General features: G+C 31.0%; 2 protein-coding genes across 5 annotated transcripts; one reads left to right on the top strand and one right to left on the bottom strand.

The window, feature by feature from the left end:
• Positions 1 to 9: 9 nt before the first annotated feature.
• Positions 10 to 12,373, bottom strand: LOC118449064 (uncharacterized). Of its 3 annotated transcripts, none has more exons than XM_035883241.2 (4): positions 12,233 to 12,373; positions 4,640 to 4,763; positions 2,646 to 2,846; positions 10 to 2,552 (listed from the first exon to the last, which is right to left on the bottom strand). In XM_035883241.2, exons 1-4 carry the CDS (start codon positions 12,287 to 12,289, stop codon positions 2,485 to 2,487), a joined length of 450 nt encoding a protein of 149 aa, XP_035739134.1. In that variant the 5' UTR covers positions 12,290 to 12,373; the 3' UTR covers positions 10 to 2,484. The 3 variants fall into 3 exon arrangements, with proteins under 3 accessions (XP_035739134.1, XP_035739133.1, XP_035739135.1); XM_035883240.2 differs by lacking the exon at positions 12,233 to 12,373 and adding an exon at positions 8,197 to 8,328; XM_035883242.2 differs by lacking the exon at positions 12,233 to 12,373 and adding an exon at positions 7,942 to 8,089.
• LOC118449041 (nose resistant to fluoxetine protein 6) lies at positions 8,306 to 18,664 on the top strand. Of its 2 annotated transcripts, XM_085657564.1 has the most exons (13): positions 8,306 to 8,834; positions 10,108 to 10,288; positions 14,880 to 15,035; positions 15,498 to 15,718; positions 15,862 to 16,070; positions 16,159 to 16,414; positions 16,635 to 16,795; positions 16,871 to 17,039; positions 17,136 to 17,329; positions 17,407 to 17,536; positions 17,612 to 17,804; positions 17,879 to 18,024; positions 18,158 to 18,663. In XM_085657564.1, coding segments are annotated over exons 3-13 (1,827 nt in total). In that variant the 5' UTR covers positions 8,306 to 8,834; positions 10,108 to 10,288; positions 14,880 to 15,034; the 3' UTR covers positions 18,305 to 18,663. The 2 variants fall into 2 exon arrangements, with proteins under 2 accessions (XP_085513690.1, XP_035739061.1); XM_035883168.2 differs by lacking the exons at positions 8,306 to 8,834; positions 10,108 to 10,288 and adding an exon at positions 12,260 to 12,551 and having other exon boundaries at positions 18,158 to 18,664.
• Positions 18,665 to 18,831: the final 167 nt, after the last annotated feature.

The following is an 18,831-nucleotide window of genomic DNA, read 5'->3' as shown; positions in this document are numbered from 1 at the left end:
CTCCCTCCTAATACCCTTATGATACGAATGAATCAGATCTTGTATATTACATCTTGATACATATATCTTACATACATAAACATGCTTTCATCGAACGCGCTTTTATCTTTGCGAGATGAGATTCCTTAAAATTCTTCAATAATTAATAAACGCACACACTCGCGCAAAGACTAGTTCGTACGATCTCCGATGACTCATCTATATACTTTTACGATGTGTATATCGATCGTCTTTACTAGTAACCGTTTCGTCATATACTGAACTTTTTTCGTACTAAAAGTAAATAATCTCGTCGTTATTCGTATATGTACATATTTGTTACGGGGGAAAAAAACTTTGTTAAATTGAAAATTGACATTAAATCGTGATTAATGTGGGCCCACAAATAAACACATGTGATATACGCATTCCTTACAGACAGGTCAACTTAACTTGTTTACATTCGTTATGTGACATATTGTACTTACATACGCATATATATATATATATATATATATATATATATATATATACGCATATATATGTATGTACGTATGTACACACCAATATAAACACGTTCATTTAATTTTAATGTCGAAGAAAATATCAATGCTCATTATCCATCAACGAGCGAAGAGAGTCACACGTATTCCTTCTAAATAACAATTCCTTATCGTCAAAGATTCGAAAATCTTTTTGAATTCATTCGCACGAAATCATTACATTAATTAAAAATCGTTACACTTTATCAATATTATAGAGGTTTTATACATACTGTTTTATTTTTCAAATGTTAAACTCGCATTATTTTATTATATGACGATTACTTTATATTACTATCGAATTTTGAGTTTTACAATTATCTTATCATTAATACTATAGTCATTTTATTCCAATCATTATAATAATCTTTACCAATTTAACCTTTTAAATAAAAAAATAAAAAAAAGATGGAAACGACAGAGAAAATCTAATAAATACTTCTGTATTATTAAAATAATGATTAGTTATGAAATTTATAATTATCGTTTTTTTTTTCTTTTCTTCTTTTTTTTTCAGAAATACGAAAACGCGATAACGATTGCGATCGAAAGAACGATCACGTGAAAATTATTGCATATAAAGACTTATCTATAAATTACAACGATACCTAACAATAAGTTTTACAATCCAAAAATATTTCTTCCTCGCGTAAAGACTATAGAGATTACACTCGTGTATATATATATATATATACGATAAAATGTAAGTGGAACAGTAGATCATAGGAATATTCGGTCACTTTGTAAAACTAAATAATCGTTCGCTTCCGTACCTACTTATTACTGTATCTACTTCCGTTCATAGTAATTAAAATTTGAAAGAAATGATCGAATATTTCTCTGATCTATCGTATGTACAATTATGTAATACTAAAGGACACATGCGTGCTATCCATGAAATATCTTATCATCCTTTTAATCGTTTTCGCAATAACTCACAAACAAAGGGCATCTATCCGAACAGATAGGACACTCTTTTTATATAGAAAAAGAGATGACGTATTTACACGAAGAATGTGTGTATATATACATATATGTATATACACACATCATAAGAGTTTCGTCCGTAAAAACTTGAAATATCATCTATTATAAAACCTCCCTCTTTCCTCTCTATTTATATATTAGTCAAAATACTGTAAGAATTGCTTGTTGCGAATTATAAATAACGTATACAACGATAATAAGATAACGTGTTATACCAATAAGTGCGCGATTAAAATCGTTTGTCGTCATAAATAATTTACATCACCAATATCTAACGAAAAATGATATTATTGCCGATAGCGATCTAATCGAGTTCTACTTCCAGTTTTAATGAAATAGATCGAAAGAAAATACTCAAGTCCTTTCGTAAAAGAATTTAACAACAACGTAAGTACAAAGATAAAAATGTAATGTATTAATTAATCGCAAAAATAAAGAATTAACTCAAAAGAAAAAAGAAAAGAAAGAAAGAAAAAAAAAAAAAAAAACAAATAGAGTTTATCGCAGTATTATACTATCTTGTTATACGTTCGTATTAACTTCTTGATGCTTAATCGTTATTTCACAAAAGAAGAATCGTTTATAGAAATATTATTATACGCATGTCGTAGAGCACCATTGCGATCTGTAAATTCGATTAGACAACGAACGAAAACAGAAATGAACGAAACTACATAGATAAGTGTATTAAATAAAGATAGCAATAGTTGGACGGACCATTGCTATTCGAAAGAAAGAGAGATCAAAGAAAAGATTTCGATCCTTTCAACTTTAAAGAGCACGGAAGGCGTCTTATTAATATTTGTATATATGTCTCCATGCGTACTATCGCACTGTGTGTGTGTGTGTGTGTGTGTATATCTGTTATTAGAACGAGCATGATTATATATCGTTCCTTCAATATAAATTTGTATTAGACAGGCTTGCCACCTGAGCAGAACAAGATTTGATCGAATAAATAAGAGTAACGTGTCTGTCAACCAACGTGTTGTTTCGACATACTCGGCTGATTTGATTCACGTCCAGCAACGTTCATGCTACGATCTGAAAGTATGTAAAAAAAATATCGATAATTGATCAAATAATTTTAATCGAATGATATCGAATAAATTCAATGACAAAGAGAAAAATTCAAACCTGCTTCGGTAGATAACTCTCCGAAACGATCTGGTAGATCGGAGATACCGGTCGCAGCATGTCTTCCATGAATATCTGGTAAAGCGTTCCTTCTTCCTGTTCGTCCTGTCGATAGGAACGCCTTTGCACCGTTTTCGTCGTCTTTGCTGCCCCCGGCTGTACTCTCCGAATCCGATCGTCTCGGCGACAACATCTTTAAAACTGAAAACGATCCTTTTTCCGTTATCTCACCTTCTCTCTCTCTTTCTCTCTCCCCCCCCCTCTAACATCCGGATTAATTAATTATACGTGTATATGTACGATATAAATGTTCGTTAAAACACAATGTCATTTTTTTTTTTTTACATTATTATCGCAATAAAAGAGAAAAGAAGCAAAAGGGAATATATGCAAACTAAAATGACTACTGCGATCATCTTTTAACAAACAAAGATAGTCCATTGATCGTTTTATTATTTTCTATCAGGAAACATTTTTTTTACAGACGCAAGATATTTAAGTATATTATTTTTATACATGATAAAAAATACATGAATATATTCTTTAGATTTTCCAGTTTATTTAATAATACTATTCCATTATTATATAATATCTTTCTATAATTCCTTAGTTCTCTTGTCATACATATAAAAAGAAAAAAAGAAAAAACAAATTATCATCGTATAAGCTAAATATTAACATATATTGTAAATACAGTTAATTGTAAGAGACAAATTTTTTTATCATCGTAAAATATTAAGTGCGTAATGCATCTCATAATTCATGTAAATATCTAACTTGTAAATTTACATGAATGAAAATTCCTCTTGAGTAATCAATAAACGTAATGTTAAATTTTCAATATGCATATATCAATACGATATTATTTTTACAATGATACATACATTTGTACGATAAAAGTCGAGGAATAATTCTAAATATATGATATATGAAAAGGGAAATTCAAAAAAAATCTATTGAAAGTTTGCAGGTGAAATGATACTCCTCCCTTCCAAACGTTTATACTACTGTTTCTGACTGTACTTTCGATCGAAGAATCGATAAACGTATATATATATATACATATATATATATATATAGATATATATATATATACACTTACGCCATATATTACAATGTTTCGGAAGATGATAACGTTTCACGATGGTTTCGACGACGCACGGTCACGTAAAAGTCACGATTATTATAGATCGATTTAATAGATCTTTCAAACGAATTATATTACAATTTATACTCACTTTCATAATTTTATAAATAGAAACGATCGCACTGAAATCTACGACTTTACAATTGATATTATTATCAATAAAACGATGTATATGACTATAGATTCAGAGGGCTACTAAACTAAATTTTTAATTTATCGCATGATATCCGATCGCGCGTCTGGCAACGTTTATCTTTTCGGGATACCTTTATCTTAACTTAGATTTATATTGAGAGATGAACGTGTATATATATATATATATATATATATGTACGTGTATATATCTTATTATATATATATATATATGTACGTGTATATATCTTATTATATATATATATATATCTTTGAAAAGGTATACAAGTACATATAGTAGATCTATAAGCAGCAATGTATGATAGAAATAAAATAAGGTCGGTATAAATGTGTAGCTATCTTATGTTACTTGATATTTCTTAGGCGCGCGCATTTGTCATAATTTCTATAAAAAAAAAAAGAAGAAAAGGGATTTCTTTACATACGTATCAAATCAATAAGAAGAAAGTTCAGAATGATTCTCTATTAGGTATAAAAGGAGAATGAAAAAAAAGAAAAATAATGCAATTTTTCGACTCGACTTAATTCTCTTCTTAAATCTTTTGCGGGGTATAATGAAATTGATATCTTAAAAAATTAAAAATAAATAAAAAAGATATTTACTTATTTTTTAAAACGTTAAAATAATTAAGTCTCGATTTAAAAATTTTTTTGATATTAGAAAAAGAAAAGAAAAAAGAAATTATGGAAATACCTTTGACACGAATGAGGCGTTTTCTTCGATATCCTTTAAATCTCGAGCAACCGGATATAGCAAGGCGATCATCCCCCGTCGTTGAGGTAGTCTCATCATTTTGTGAAGTTCGTCGCAGCTTCACCTGCCCAAGATATTTTTCATATTATTACGTGAAATATTTTTTATATGAAATAATAATTTCTATTTAATGAGCAACACAATATCATGAATTGAACTATTAGAAATAAAAAGAAAGAAAATATAATCGATAATGAAAGTTCCTCATTAAAAGGATAATAAAGAATTTCGGTTTACGTTTAAGGAATAGAGAAAAAAGAAGAGAAAAAATATCGTTCGCTCGCATAATTCGAAATAAATTTTTGAAGATATGGATGTTCCCAATGTTAGAACTTTTAGAACTACGATGAGAGAAAATACGATTACGAATAGCGTGAGGATTGAACGTCTGCATTGCCAAAGCTGTTCGGATTTTCAAGTTGAATGATAATGAAAAGAAACGTGTAAATAGAATTGCTATATTTCTATCCTATCGCAAATGAAAGTTTCCACTTTGAAAGTATTATATATTACGTTTATACACGCTTTGGTCAAAGAGATCGATATAAACAGAAAATATATATATCAGTCTGATATGTATATATATATATATATTTTTTTTTTTTTTCATATCTCGTTTCCGTCAACATTATAACGGTACCAAGCGTAAAATAATGAAAAGAATCAAGTTCTTCGTTCATAGATAGAAGAAAAGCAGTAATATATAGATATCTTTGTTGTCGGCGATTAGTCTCTTCGTAATGATACTGATACATACATATATCTTTTATTACAAAGAAAGAAAATAATAGTACTATATTCCGCTTTAAGAGGGGAAGAAAAAGAACAAAATCTAAGCATTGTGATTTAATCGTTTAATGGACATACGCGTACTAAAGAGAAAACTATTTTATCTTTATTCTTTGTCGTGAAATAATCATAACAATCTCTTATTATTTTTGGCTATTATTATTATTGCCATGAAAGAAAATAATAATGTTCTGTTTTAAGAGAGAGAGAAAAAAAAGAAACAACAAAAAGAGAGAAAAGAAAAGAAAAAACATATGTGGATTTTATCATTCAATACACACACACACACACACACACACACACACAAATACATACACACATACACGTGTAAGTAATTAAGAAGAAACATTTCTATCTTCATTCTTTGCCATTAAATAATCTCAATAATCTCTCGTTATTTTCAGCTGCAATAATTGCAGTTATCTAGTTATCTTATCGACTATAATTACGGTATAATCATTAATACCAAGGCGATTTGGAAATCGTCTCGTTGTTCCATTGAAAAATCGTTTCATTTAACGATTGTGACATATATACAAATGAAAAAGGGAAAAATTAACATGTGACACACAGTGTCGAATAAAAATACATCAGAGTTCTTCGTCTTTTTTTTCCTGTTTTCTTTTCTTTTTTTCTTTTCACGAAAAGATATAGATAAAGTCTCTCTCATAACCTAGTTTTTTTTTTAGCACTGTAGAGAAAACAAATGGAAGTTAAATATATAATACCATTTGTATGTGAATATTACGCGATGAATACAAATATGTGCCTATAAATTATTATACACACATATTGTGAATGTGTAATACGCGTAATATACATACATACATAACTCTCATTCGTTGATATATATATATATATGTATATATATATAATATCATATATGTAAAAAATATTTAGATATAAACGTCAGACGTACAAAAATAGTTCGACTGGCGTGTGTGCATATGTATGTATAAGTATACAAATGCATATTTTAAGGAAAGATAAGAATGATTTAGTTCGAGTAAAAACAGTTATATAATAATACGGAATAAAGATAAGAAACAACAGAAAATCTTAATGCATAACTTGTTGAATGACGAATAATCAATTAGATCATTCTTTCCTAATTCCGTAATTTCGTTTTTTCTTTTTTTTTTTTTTAAGACGAAGAAAGACAGAGAAAAAAAGGGAGAAAGAGAGAAAAAGAGAGAGAAAGAAAGGGAAATGAAATATAAAGAAAATTTTACTCGTATGGAATATATTCCTTACGCTTTACGCACGTGCACTCTTTGACAGAAGCCAAGGAATTTGTTTGTTTAGATCGTACCGAACTTTGCGTCGTTCCTCTCTCGACGCCAACGACGACAACGACGATGACGACGACGACAACGACAACGACGACAACGACGACGACGACGACAACTACAACGACGATACCTCCTACTACTTTATTTTCTTTCCTTTTTCGATAATCTTGTAACGTTGTCAATACAACTAATGAACGGTGACAGTATGATATATAAATAAATAAATAAATAAATAAATAAATAAATAAATAATTAAATAAATAAATATATATATATATATATATATATATATATATACAAAGAAAGGTAAGAAAAAAATTGAAAAGCGTTCAATAAATTTCGAAATGATAACACACGAAAGTTAGAGGATAAAATATAGGTTAGGAAAGAGAGCGGAACGTAAAAGAGAAAAATACAAAGGGATATTTTATGAAAATGAAATAAGATTGAGATAAATCGAACGAAGTGAACATCGAAATCGATTAAATTTCGATAATAAATCGTTAACGATGTATGAAGAGAGGTGAAAGAAAGAAGGAGAAAAAAATTGCGTAGAAGTAAAGAGAAAAAAAAATAAAAAAAAGAAAGAAAGATGTCCGATAATATATGTAAGAGGCAAAAAGACGAAAGAGAGAAAGTTGAGTGAGCAAGCGAGCAAACAAAAAGACAATCGATTGGACGATATCACGTGTGCAACTGTATAGCACAATTGGTTTTACATGGCTGATCTATTTGAAATATAGAATTCATTTAAATTTCCTAACTTGTTATAAATATAGAAAAGAGAGATAGAACGGTTAATCGCGGCGATGATAAGCGTGAGAAAGAAATACGCGTTCTGTTAAATGCGTGGCTTGCGTATGACGCGCGACTCGTGACGCAGCTTGTGACGCGTTCTATCGTACATATGTAAGTACATCGTCGGCTTTGCGTCGCTTTGTCGTCGTCGTCGTGCATGCGAAAGCATTGACGGGATACAAGAGCTCGCGCGTGCGCTTCTAAACGCATACACGCGTGGAGATAAAATGCACGGATAGAATGTATATTTATATATACATATAATATATATATATATGTGTGTGTATGTAGAAATAAGAGGACAAGAAAGAGACTGATAAAGTGAGATGGACACGCGCACGTATGTATGTACGTAACACTCACCATCGGATCAGCTCAATGTTTCTCTCTCTCTCTCTCTCTTCCTCTCTACACTCTATGCGTGCGATTGACGTCTCGTGCACGCGCCACGTACCTATGCGTATCAAGACAGAGAAAGAGAAAGAGAGAGAGAGAGAGAGAGAGAGAGAGAGAAAGAGAGAGAGAGAGAAAGAGAGAGAGAGTGAAAGAGAAATACGGAGCAGAACAGTTTTCAGAGCGAAACGCGTCCAGAGTGCTTGAGATCGAGCGAATCACTACCGTAGAGCATGGAGAATTTCCACTTCGTGTTCCGTTTATATTCGAGGTCGAATCGATATCCAGAGGCAATGTGCTCTTACTACGAATAATGTCACCGGTGTGAGACAATGCGATCATGCGTCGACTTCCAAATTTTTCTACCTGCTTTCTCTCCCTCGAAAAGAAAAAAAAAGTATCTAGAAAATGAAGAAGAAAGAGAGAGAGAGAGAGAGAGAGAAAAAGATGGAAAGAAAAAAGCGGTTAAAAGCGTAATCCATAAAACATTTACTTTTTGATCTTAAAGCTAACGCGCAAGATACATTAACGCGTTCGTAAAATAGAATGAAATACGTAATCTGCGTGTTCACCAATCACCAATCACGATTCGGGGTGGAAGTGATCAACGAATGATGGGAACCAATCCAACGAGTTAAATCCAATCGCGTTAGTTTTTCTTCGATTACCATTGGCGAACTACGCTTCGTCGTATCCGAATCTTTCCGACCATCCCCGAACTACGTAACCTTTATAAAGCCCTCGTCTTAACGCGTTCGTGTATGGCATAGGTTATAAATGTCTCGGTGGATAAAACTTTCGGTACGATCTCCTACGACGAATTTGGAACGAACGATATATCAAATGAGCCTCTCAAGTGACTGGTATACTGTTCATAATAATAACATCGTACAACGATTGTATTTAATTAGGAACCGATGATATTTCATTAGGACGATGAAGCTTCTACCGAAAACAAATATTTAACGATCGAAATGGAATACCCACGGAAATGAGTCATTAGTAACCGAAATCACATATTGTTAAGATAACATTGACATTATTTCTTCGAACTATTCGCTTTACTTTTCGAAAACGTTGTCGGCAAAAATGAAGAGTTACGTCTTTACTCGAGAAAAAAAAAGAGAACTATAGTAAACATCTTGCTGCTGGTGGCTATCGATGTATAATCGATTCTCGAAAATTCCTCGATAGTCTCTGTCCGTATTCGGACAGAATAATGTTATGCATAATATCGTCGTTTGAAATTATGGTAACTTTGGTTACTAAACCCACACATATGTATTAAATAAATACGAATAACTACGACGAGAAAATTCAACACGCACGCGTCCCATTTACTCGCGATCCAATACATTCTACGTTTAATTAAAATAAGCAACATGCCTTGTATAACGTTACGAGACCAGAAGGCCTTCTTCATCTTGCATGCATTGTTGCATCGTACGATTCGCCAATGAATTATTTTCACTTCGTTCTCCAAACGTTCCGATAGTATATGATTGAAACTATATCATTAATTATGTCAGCGAATATTTCGATGAACATACGTCTTAGAAATTGATACTTTCTTTTCGAAATATTGTTAAAACAAAATATCAGATACCATGTTCATTTTTCAAAGAATAACTCTACCATACATAGATACATTTATATAGATACTCATATAATCTTACGTCGAACAGATAGCCCTAAGAAAAAGTATTCTTTCTTACAAGATATATGTATATATATTAATTCGTTTATTTATTTATTTGTTTTAACTCAAGATCGATATGAAAGAATTTGAAAAATATCATTAACGCGATAATCATAACACGCGAGCATGGTGGATCTAAAGTATAAACATCGATTCGTTTCACGAGTTGTTTTGAAAAATAAGCGCCTTTATTTTAGTTACGTGCATCGTAATATTCAAGTATTTTTGAATTACGTCAACATATTTGCTACGTATAAATACTCTTTATAGTTAAACGAAAAATCTACGCCTTGATTTATGAGTTTTTCTGTTTTTGTCTTTTTTTTCTTTATTTTTCTTTTTCTGTTTTTTTTTCTTTTTCTTTTTTCTTTAACGAACCATGAATCTTCCTCGAATGGAATAGTAAATATCTAATATAAATGTTTCATTCGCTTTAGATCAACATCACGAAGGATCTTACATAGAAATCAATGTTAAGTCGTTTAGAGAATGGCGTATTGAATGGGTGTTTTAATTAACGATTAATTAGGAGTTAAGTGAAATAGGGAAATGGTTACTGCGAAAGATCAAGGACTCTGTTCAGAAAAGGGATTCAAAGTTAAAGACGAAAATGTTTTGGTAAGATATTTTTTTATTTGTTTATTTCTAACGAACGAATAGATACCAAACGAATGTAATATTAAGTAGTATTACAAAGAATATTTCGCAAGTAAACTATCGCGACATATTCGAGTGTCTTCGATGAAGAATGCGGGTACGGCGAGAAGCTCAATGTATCGCGTATCGCAATTTGTTCGTTCTCTTACAATGAAAGTGACCTGAAGTAACTTGAAATGCCCCTCCCAGTTGTTTTTTTTTTTTATAAAGCAAATAATTATCTTTGTCTATGCATCGACATTGTATTAATGACAATCAATCGATCCTTATCATTTTCGTACTCTATTTGATTATTATTATACATTTTACTATATATTATACATTTGTACGATTTGATTTAATCGTCAATTTTAAATTTATATAATACAGTTTATGCTAATAATTATCCATTTAATCTTTCCAATGACTATGTCATCAATATTAATTAGCACGATTGGAACCGGATATAAATCCGTATTACTTTCGTGGAACCGGATATAAATTCGTACTGGCTTCATTATGCAACATCTTTAAATTAAAATCGTACACTTTTATTTCCGCATTATATATCTCATAACAAACGTGCTTCGAATACTTTGTTGAAATTTGTTTTGAAAATTCATATGAAAGAGAAAAAAAAAGGGAAAAAAAAAGTTGCGTTCCTTTTTTTTTTATTTAGTTCAAGGAATTGATCCAGAAACAAAAATGAAAGAAATCGTAATGACGTGTAATTAATATTACAATAAATTATAGTCCTTTTTTAGGAACAATAATAGAAAAAGTATATTTCAAGGCTAATATTAACAGATTCATATCAGTGCGTTACATCACATGTATCTTACTTCATTAAAACGTAATATGAATAACAATAGTTTATATCGATTGTGACGAAATATATCTATTTTTTAATATAATCCAAACGAAGAAAACTCGAAATAGAGGATAAGTAAAGAAAGAGGCTTTAGTAAAGTATTAACTTTATGCATATAGATTTGATTTGTGATATGTTATAAAAAACGTCGATGAAAAATTCGACATCGATTTGTCAATCTTTCTAAATTTCTTTTCTTTCTTTCTCTCTCTCTCTCTCTCTCTCTCTCTCTCTCTCTTTTTCGTATGCATAACTCTAGGTATGAACGTATTACGAAAGTGATCATAATTTTTACTTTCGTAACATATTTCTTTTTCTTTTCGAGTATTCCATATTAAGTTTGAAAACGTCACATATTCGAAATTTAGTGATAACCAAGGACGTAATTAGCGAGTATATGAGACGTGATTATAGGTAAATACCAAGATAGTGTATTAGAATAAGAATATTTTGCGAAACTAGATGGTAATAAGTCATGAAACCGAGAGAGAGAGAGAGAGAGAGAGAGAGAGAGAGAGAAAGAGGAAAGAAAATTTTGTTCGTAAAATTGTTTAACTTTTTAAGATATCATTATGCACGATGTTAACGTATTTCACATATGAATGCTTCCCGTTGTCGTTGTTCAGTTTAAAGTCAGTCGCACGCGTACCGAATATTTTCCCTTATGTATCGCGGGTGCGTATCGCGTTTCCGTTACAAAAAGAGTGGGGCATCTACCCCTCTTCTTCTCGATGTTCTAAGTCGATGTCGACGAGAACAGAGTATCGAAGGATCGAAACGACCATCCATTCGTCGAGTAAGTCTTCGAACAGTCGTTCGTATCGGTTCGTTTCTTCGTTCGGATATCTTTTTGCCAACGATCGATCGATCGATCGATCAATCTATCATTTTTTATCCCGATCGATCAACCCTTTACCAGTTATTGATCTCTCACAATCTCCCGATGAGAAAAGTTCTCTCGTCGAATTTATCACGAGCGACGAGTGCATACAAGAGAGAAAATCCAATATATTCACGATAACGATAAATAGGATATAGAGAAGAAAAAACCTTACCCAACGTAACAGATATCTTTTCAACGAATGAAGATGAGTACCATGATCCATCGTCATTTATCACGTTTCTTCTTTCTACTTTCCTTGATTCGATTTTCGAACGCTGGAAAACCCGTCGATATTCTCTCTACCAGTGGCTTCAGCGTCTTCAAGGAAGACGAGATTCTTCGAATGTTTTCACCCAACAAGACGGACCCCTCAGATAATTTCACCATTATCGATTTCATCGGTATCTTGGAAAATCACACTGCAGATGGATTGGACAAGGTTGTCTGGAAGTTAATTAATTCCGAAACAATTTTTACCAATCCTTATTACGGTGAGTTAATGCACTTTGATGATAATAAAAAAAACATGATAAATGAGCTAATATTTCAACGTTCGTTAGTATTTTTTTTTTTTTGACGTTTATTGGTTTACCGCAAAATTTTGTGCCACACCGTGGTCATAAATAAGTAAGAAATGACCCATAACGAGATACATAAAAACTCTATTCTTCGTTGAGACGATCTATTTCTTTGTTTATTGAACGCGCAAATAAAAAAAAAATAAAAAATAGAAAAATAAAAAGATAAAAAAAGTTAATAGCAATTTTACAATAGACATAACAACGAAAAGTGTCATGCTTGTATATTTTATAAAAAGCGAAAGTCCTTCGTAAGCCATTCATTCTTTGTACACGTTAAATGCCTTTCACATCAATCGGTAGGTGTGTATGCAATGAAGACATTACAAGGATCAGGAAAAAATGATCGACCTCAGAAATGGAGAGAGAGAAAGAAAGAGAGAGATTAATTTGCATATTGAAAGGATTATCGGTTATAATATAATATAGTAAAAACGGATGTTCGATTGGAAATAAATTGCATGGAGGAGGATAGAAGATATTGAAAAAAAAATTTCAGAAAAATAAAAATTAAAAACACCATTTTATGGACGATGATGAATGAAAAAAAAAAACGAGCAACGCGTAAGATATCAAACGATTAAAAATACAACCTTTTCCTATTCACTATTAAACTTTGATTCGTAAACTTTTTCCATTTATGTCAACGAGTTCATTGACTTTCTCTCAGGTACTTGAGATTATTACAACTCGCAAAGAAAGAGGAAGGTTGAGAATAGAAATAAATACAAAATGAATTGTTAGTTATTAATCAAATAAATCGTATCTACATAAAATAATATAAATATGCATATGGTTATTGAAACTATACGATCGACGATCTCGAAATTGTCATTGTATAAAAAATGGAAATCTATTCGTATTATCGATTAACCAATAATTAAATAAACACAATCGCGATCCATAAATAGAACGTCACGATCATTGCGTTATATCCTGTGATCTAGCTTAAAATTGACGAAACTTTGTATTAGATTTTCACGACTTCATTGACCGGTGTAATGCAACGTACTACTGAAGAAATAATACCAACTCTAGGCGGTCTGTCGATTGAATTGCGAAACTCTAACGGCAAACAGTTTCCAATTTATTAGCACTTACGATTAGTACCTTATGACTAGAATCTCAACGATTTGAGGACGCGAATGGAAAAATGAATAAATACATTCTTGGGCAACATCGTCATTATGTAAACTTTGATTTTTCAGTAAATAAGAAATACGCAAACAATAATTTCTTAAAGCTTTTCAATTATCCAAACACATTATTTCAAACACATCAATTTTATCTTCGTAAAGAATTATATCAATATTTAAATAAAACCAAAATGTATGGACCTTGATAAGATTCTTGTATTAGATTGATATAACAAATGATCCGTTTGACATAATATATGATGTAGGATAGAATAAATTTTGAATTTATTCTCTTAAATCTTTAGATCGCAAGAATAGATCCAGGCGTACGAGTTAATTGCGTTGCAGCTTTTAGGCGTAATTAATCCTTGACTTGGGAAAAACCTTTACAAATTTCCTCTTCTCTGTAGTTGCCGTTGCTTTGTATAAGATCAATACGTGTCATTCAAATAGAGATACTTATGGTATATCCGGTTCTAATCAATCATTAGATCGATAGATTGTTGTAAGGTTACATCAAAGATCACGTAATAAAAAAAGGAACTAGGACAATCGACTGTTTTATCGATAAATCAATTTATACGAGTCCTTGATAGGAAAAGTTATCGGTTTTGTAATTTAGAATCAAGTTCGATATCGAAAAAATATATATATTATAACTGAATTATATTAACATATATACACAAATTATATAATAATAATAATATAAATTTAAATGATATGAGAGATATACTTACAATGGATCAACCCTGGACTACTTACATCACAAATGAATTCGAAGGGAGAATGGAACGATCGAAAGGGAAAAGAAATCAATGATACATGTTACGTAAAACTTTTTATTAGCAAAAAAAAGAAACCAAAGCCGTGATGTTAATTCGTAACATATTTAAATTTATATATACCTATATACATATATATATATATATATATATATATATATATATATATATATATATATATGTATATTTATAGTTCTCATTAATTTTTGTAAAGAACGTTTGCTAGAAGAACATTGAGTATCCGTGAGATAATTTGAAAATTATTCTTAATTAATAAAAAGAGAGAAAGAGAAAAGAAAGAAAGTAAATATTTATCTTTTCAGATACCTTCACCGAGGAAATCGATCTGGAAGCTAGTAGATTGTTAAAAATTGTACCTGCATATGATCCTGGTGCTGGTAGTGTTAGTACAGAATGCAAAAGGGATGCTGAAAAATTCCATCGGGAGCTCAATAAATTCACTTTGTGGGCTTTGAAAAGTAAGCGTTATTATTTTTCATACATGCATTGCATAAAAAAGAAAAAAAATTACGAGACATTATCCTTCTTAACACATTAGAGAAATTTAGAATGAAATAATTTAGCGTAGATGTCGAACTAAAAATATTCGAAATTCAACAACATTTTGTTCCTTGTTAATCTTTCACAATATAGAATGGCCGATAGATTATATAAAGGTTTCTGTCAACGAATATCAAGATGCTTTCCTCTTTTGTATGCGCCGGTGTACTTGTACGCAACAATACGAAAACCAACGTTGCTTTCGTTATTTTTTCTTCGCAGATTTCTCTTATTGTCACCTATCAATCGTAAACCTTTCGTTTTTTATCACGATCTCCAAAGTTTTACCAATTCGAAATACTTTCTCCAATGAGAATGTATAAGTAAAAAGTACGCATGTGATTTATGTCATTAGAAATGATTAATTATTCTTTTTTCAGTGTATGATGCAACGGCTAAGATACCTTCTGGTCTTTTAAATGGTAATGTGAATCAACTCGGTGATTTCGATGAATGTATCGAAACCGTGGGAAACGATGGTATACAGGGACAATATTGTTTGGCTTATTTGCAATTGGACATTGATGAATCTCGACCTGATTTGAAGCATCTTCATCGTCTTCTTCATTCTCATTACATCATCAGAAGCAACGTAACAGATGTAAGTACGTACGTACGCTATAAATGCATATACGTATACCTAAAGAAAAGAACCTATTTCATATGATTGTCAAAATACAATCATTGAGATGAAATATCGATATTAATTTATATTCATTTAATTTATACTTTGTATCTATGTAGCCAGGGCATAGAGTACCACGTTTCAGTACAGTAAATTGGGCCGTCTGTACACCAGCATCTTGTTCCTTTCGTGACGTTGAGATCTCTCTTCGCGATACCCTATCCAAATACACATCTCAAAGTGGATTAAAGATTTCGGTTCGTGTCGATCGAGATATGTGTCAGATGAAAAATAATCAGCCACTTCCAAGAGAAACCATTTTCGTGAGGTAGAAAATAAATGACATATATCATTGTCGTCATTTCAATTTTGATATGATTAAATAATTTACTTATCGTTGTTTTATCTCGTTACAGTATTTTCTTCGTTTCTGTGGCAGTATTAACTCTGATTGCTGCATACTACGATCATCGTAAATTGTCGACAAGCGAAATTCTTTTATCCTTTTCGCTGAAACGCAATTTTCAAAAACTTATCTCATTGGAAAGAATTGAAGGGGATATAACAATATTGCACGGAGTGCGAGCATTTAACGCTTTGATGTTATTATTAGCTCATAAAAGTATGGCACTATTCTACAATCCTTACACCAATAGAACGGGCATGAGCGAGGTAAACGTTAGAAAAATGCATACAAATGCATGTGCCTATATAGATAAGTATATGTACGTAACATAAATACATACATATATATACACACACACACACACACACACACACACACATATATATATATGGTGTAGAAGCGTACATGCAATTACGTCAGCGTTCGCGATTGAACGATTAAATTTTACATGATATTTATCAAGTACAACGTAAGTTATTGGTCCAGTATTTAGGTGAACCATGGACGGTCGTAGGCAGAGCTGCCAGCCTTTATACCGACCCATTTATCATGCTCTCTGGCCTTCTTACCGCATATTCTTTTCTTGGAAGAATAAAAAAAACTGGCCATTTGGATATTAAAAATGAATATCTCTCGCGATTTTTGAGGTAACGAAAATCAACGAGATTTGTTTACAATTGAAATCATAAAGATCGAATGTTCACTTGCTGACCTTTTTTTAGACTGGTACCAACTTTAGGGGCATTGATATTATTTTGTACTTATATCTTGCCGTATCTGGGTTCCGGACCTCAATGGAATTTAGTTATTATACAACACGCTAATATTTGTAAACAAACGTGGTGGAGAAATTTCTTATTTATTCATAATTATTTTGGATTTGAGAATATGGTAAGCGTTTAAAATAAATTGTGTAATCCTTTGTTCTTTAATAGTAGAGACAATTAAAGCGCAGAGAATAAATTATTAATTGAATTAATTTCTTAGTGTTTGACGCATACGCATCACGTAGGTATAGATACTCAACTTTTTGCACTGTCTCCTCTATTGGTATTGCTCTTGTACAAAAAACCAAAGATCGGTAGTATCGTACTTTTTACTTTAGCTACATTCTCGACGATATTGAGATATTACGTTACATATTTTAAACGTCTTAATAATTATGTCTACTTTGGTATTTCGTGAGTATCTCTGATCGTATGGTTTATTTTGATATTAATTAATACTATGTACTACACACATTTATATTCTCTTGCAGAATAAAACAATTGTTTGATACGGCTAATATGTCGTATATTTTACCAACTCACAGATTGACCGTATATATTATTGGTATATTTGTTGGATACTTGCTACGATCTTTACCTAAAGAATATAAAATGAAAAAAGTAAGAATTATTAATGTTACGCGTGAAATGTTGAATGTTATCGTATATTTAATTTTTTTCTTTTAATCAACCTAGACTACCTATTACATAGGCTGGATTTTATGTACGGTAATGTTCTTTGGCTCCATTTTTGGTCCAGCAAAAATGGGAACTATTGATTATATTTATAATCCAATGCATGCAGCCGCGTATAATGCTTTTGCTCCTATCGGATGGTGCGCACTTTTCGCTTGGATAATAGTGATACATCAAACAGGAAATACAAATGGCAAGTAATACAAACTTCATTTATCTTAGTCAAAGAAAAACGATGTTAATGTCGCATTAATTATTACGTTACAGGATGCTTAAGCAGAATTTTAGCTTGGAGAGGATTTTTAATTACCACGAGACTCGGTTATGCGATTTATTTAACGCAATTCCCTGTATTTTTCTACAATGTCGGACAGACTCGTAGTGCCGAGTATTATGACTTCTTAAAATTGGTGGTACGTATAGCAAACATATGTATATATGACAAATAATATTATATTTTATTGATCATACGACTAAGTATCATAAAATAATAATGATTACTCACAAATAAACAAATTTTTTTTTTTTTTTTTTTTTTTTTTATAGTTTAATATCGTAGAAATGGTATGGATCCTTATCGCATCCGTTATTCTTACTCTACTCTTTGATACGCCCTTTCAAAATATCAAGAATCATTTACTGAAAAAACAAACGCTACGAGAACAAATATCAAAGCCATTGAAATTGGAATAATGTAGATGTACCAAATGTATTTTTCTTTCCTACCAAAATTATGTTTAAGTATTGTAAATAGTCCCGACGAATTGTGTATATATATATATATATGTATATATGTACATACATATACATACATATATATTTTCTGGTTATAGAGATTAAGTATAAATTTTGTTACTTGCCATCATATACAATGTATATGACAGTCAAGAGAAAGTATTTGTATCATACATATGTGTTATGAATATGCAATGCTATATAAATAATGTTATTATACTATTCTTTTCTACTCACTATCTTTTTATTATTTTCTTATCTTTTCTGATTATAATAAATGTTTTCATGTGACATATTATATAATTAATAGAAAATATTACAAATATGTATATGTATATATAAAATCCTAAACTTTCCAACACTCTCGATTTTAACTTTATATTATCGATATTATCGAGCAATGGCATTTAATTCCAAATAAATGCAATCTTCACAAGTTCGCTCGCTAGTTTTTTATATATATATATATAAAATTAAAATTTTAT

This window comes from Vespa mandarinia, chromosome 6 (assembly GCF_050613455.1).
Source record: "Vespa mandarinia isolate Hongniang chromosome 6, ASM5061345v1, whole genome shotgun sequence".
NCBI classification, from domain to species: Eukaryota; Metazoa; Arthropoda; class Insecta; order Hymenoptera; family Vespidae; genus Vespa; species Vespa mandarinia.
Note: the sequence above shows the minus strand (reverse complement) of the source record. Positions and strands in the feature narration are given on the sequence as shown.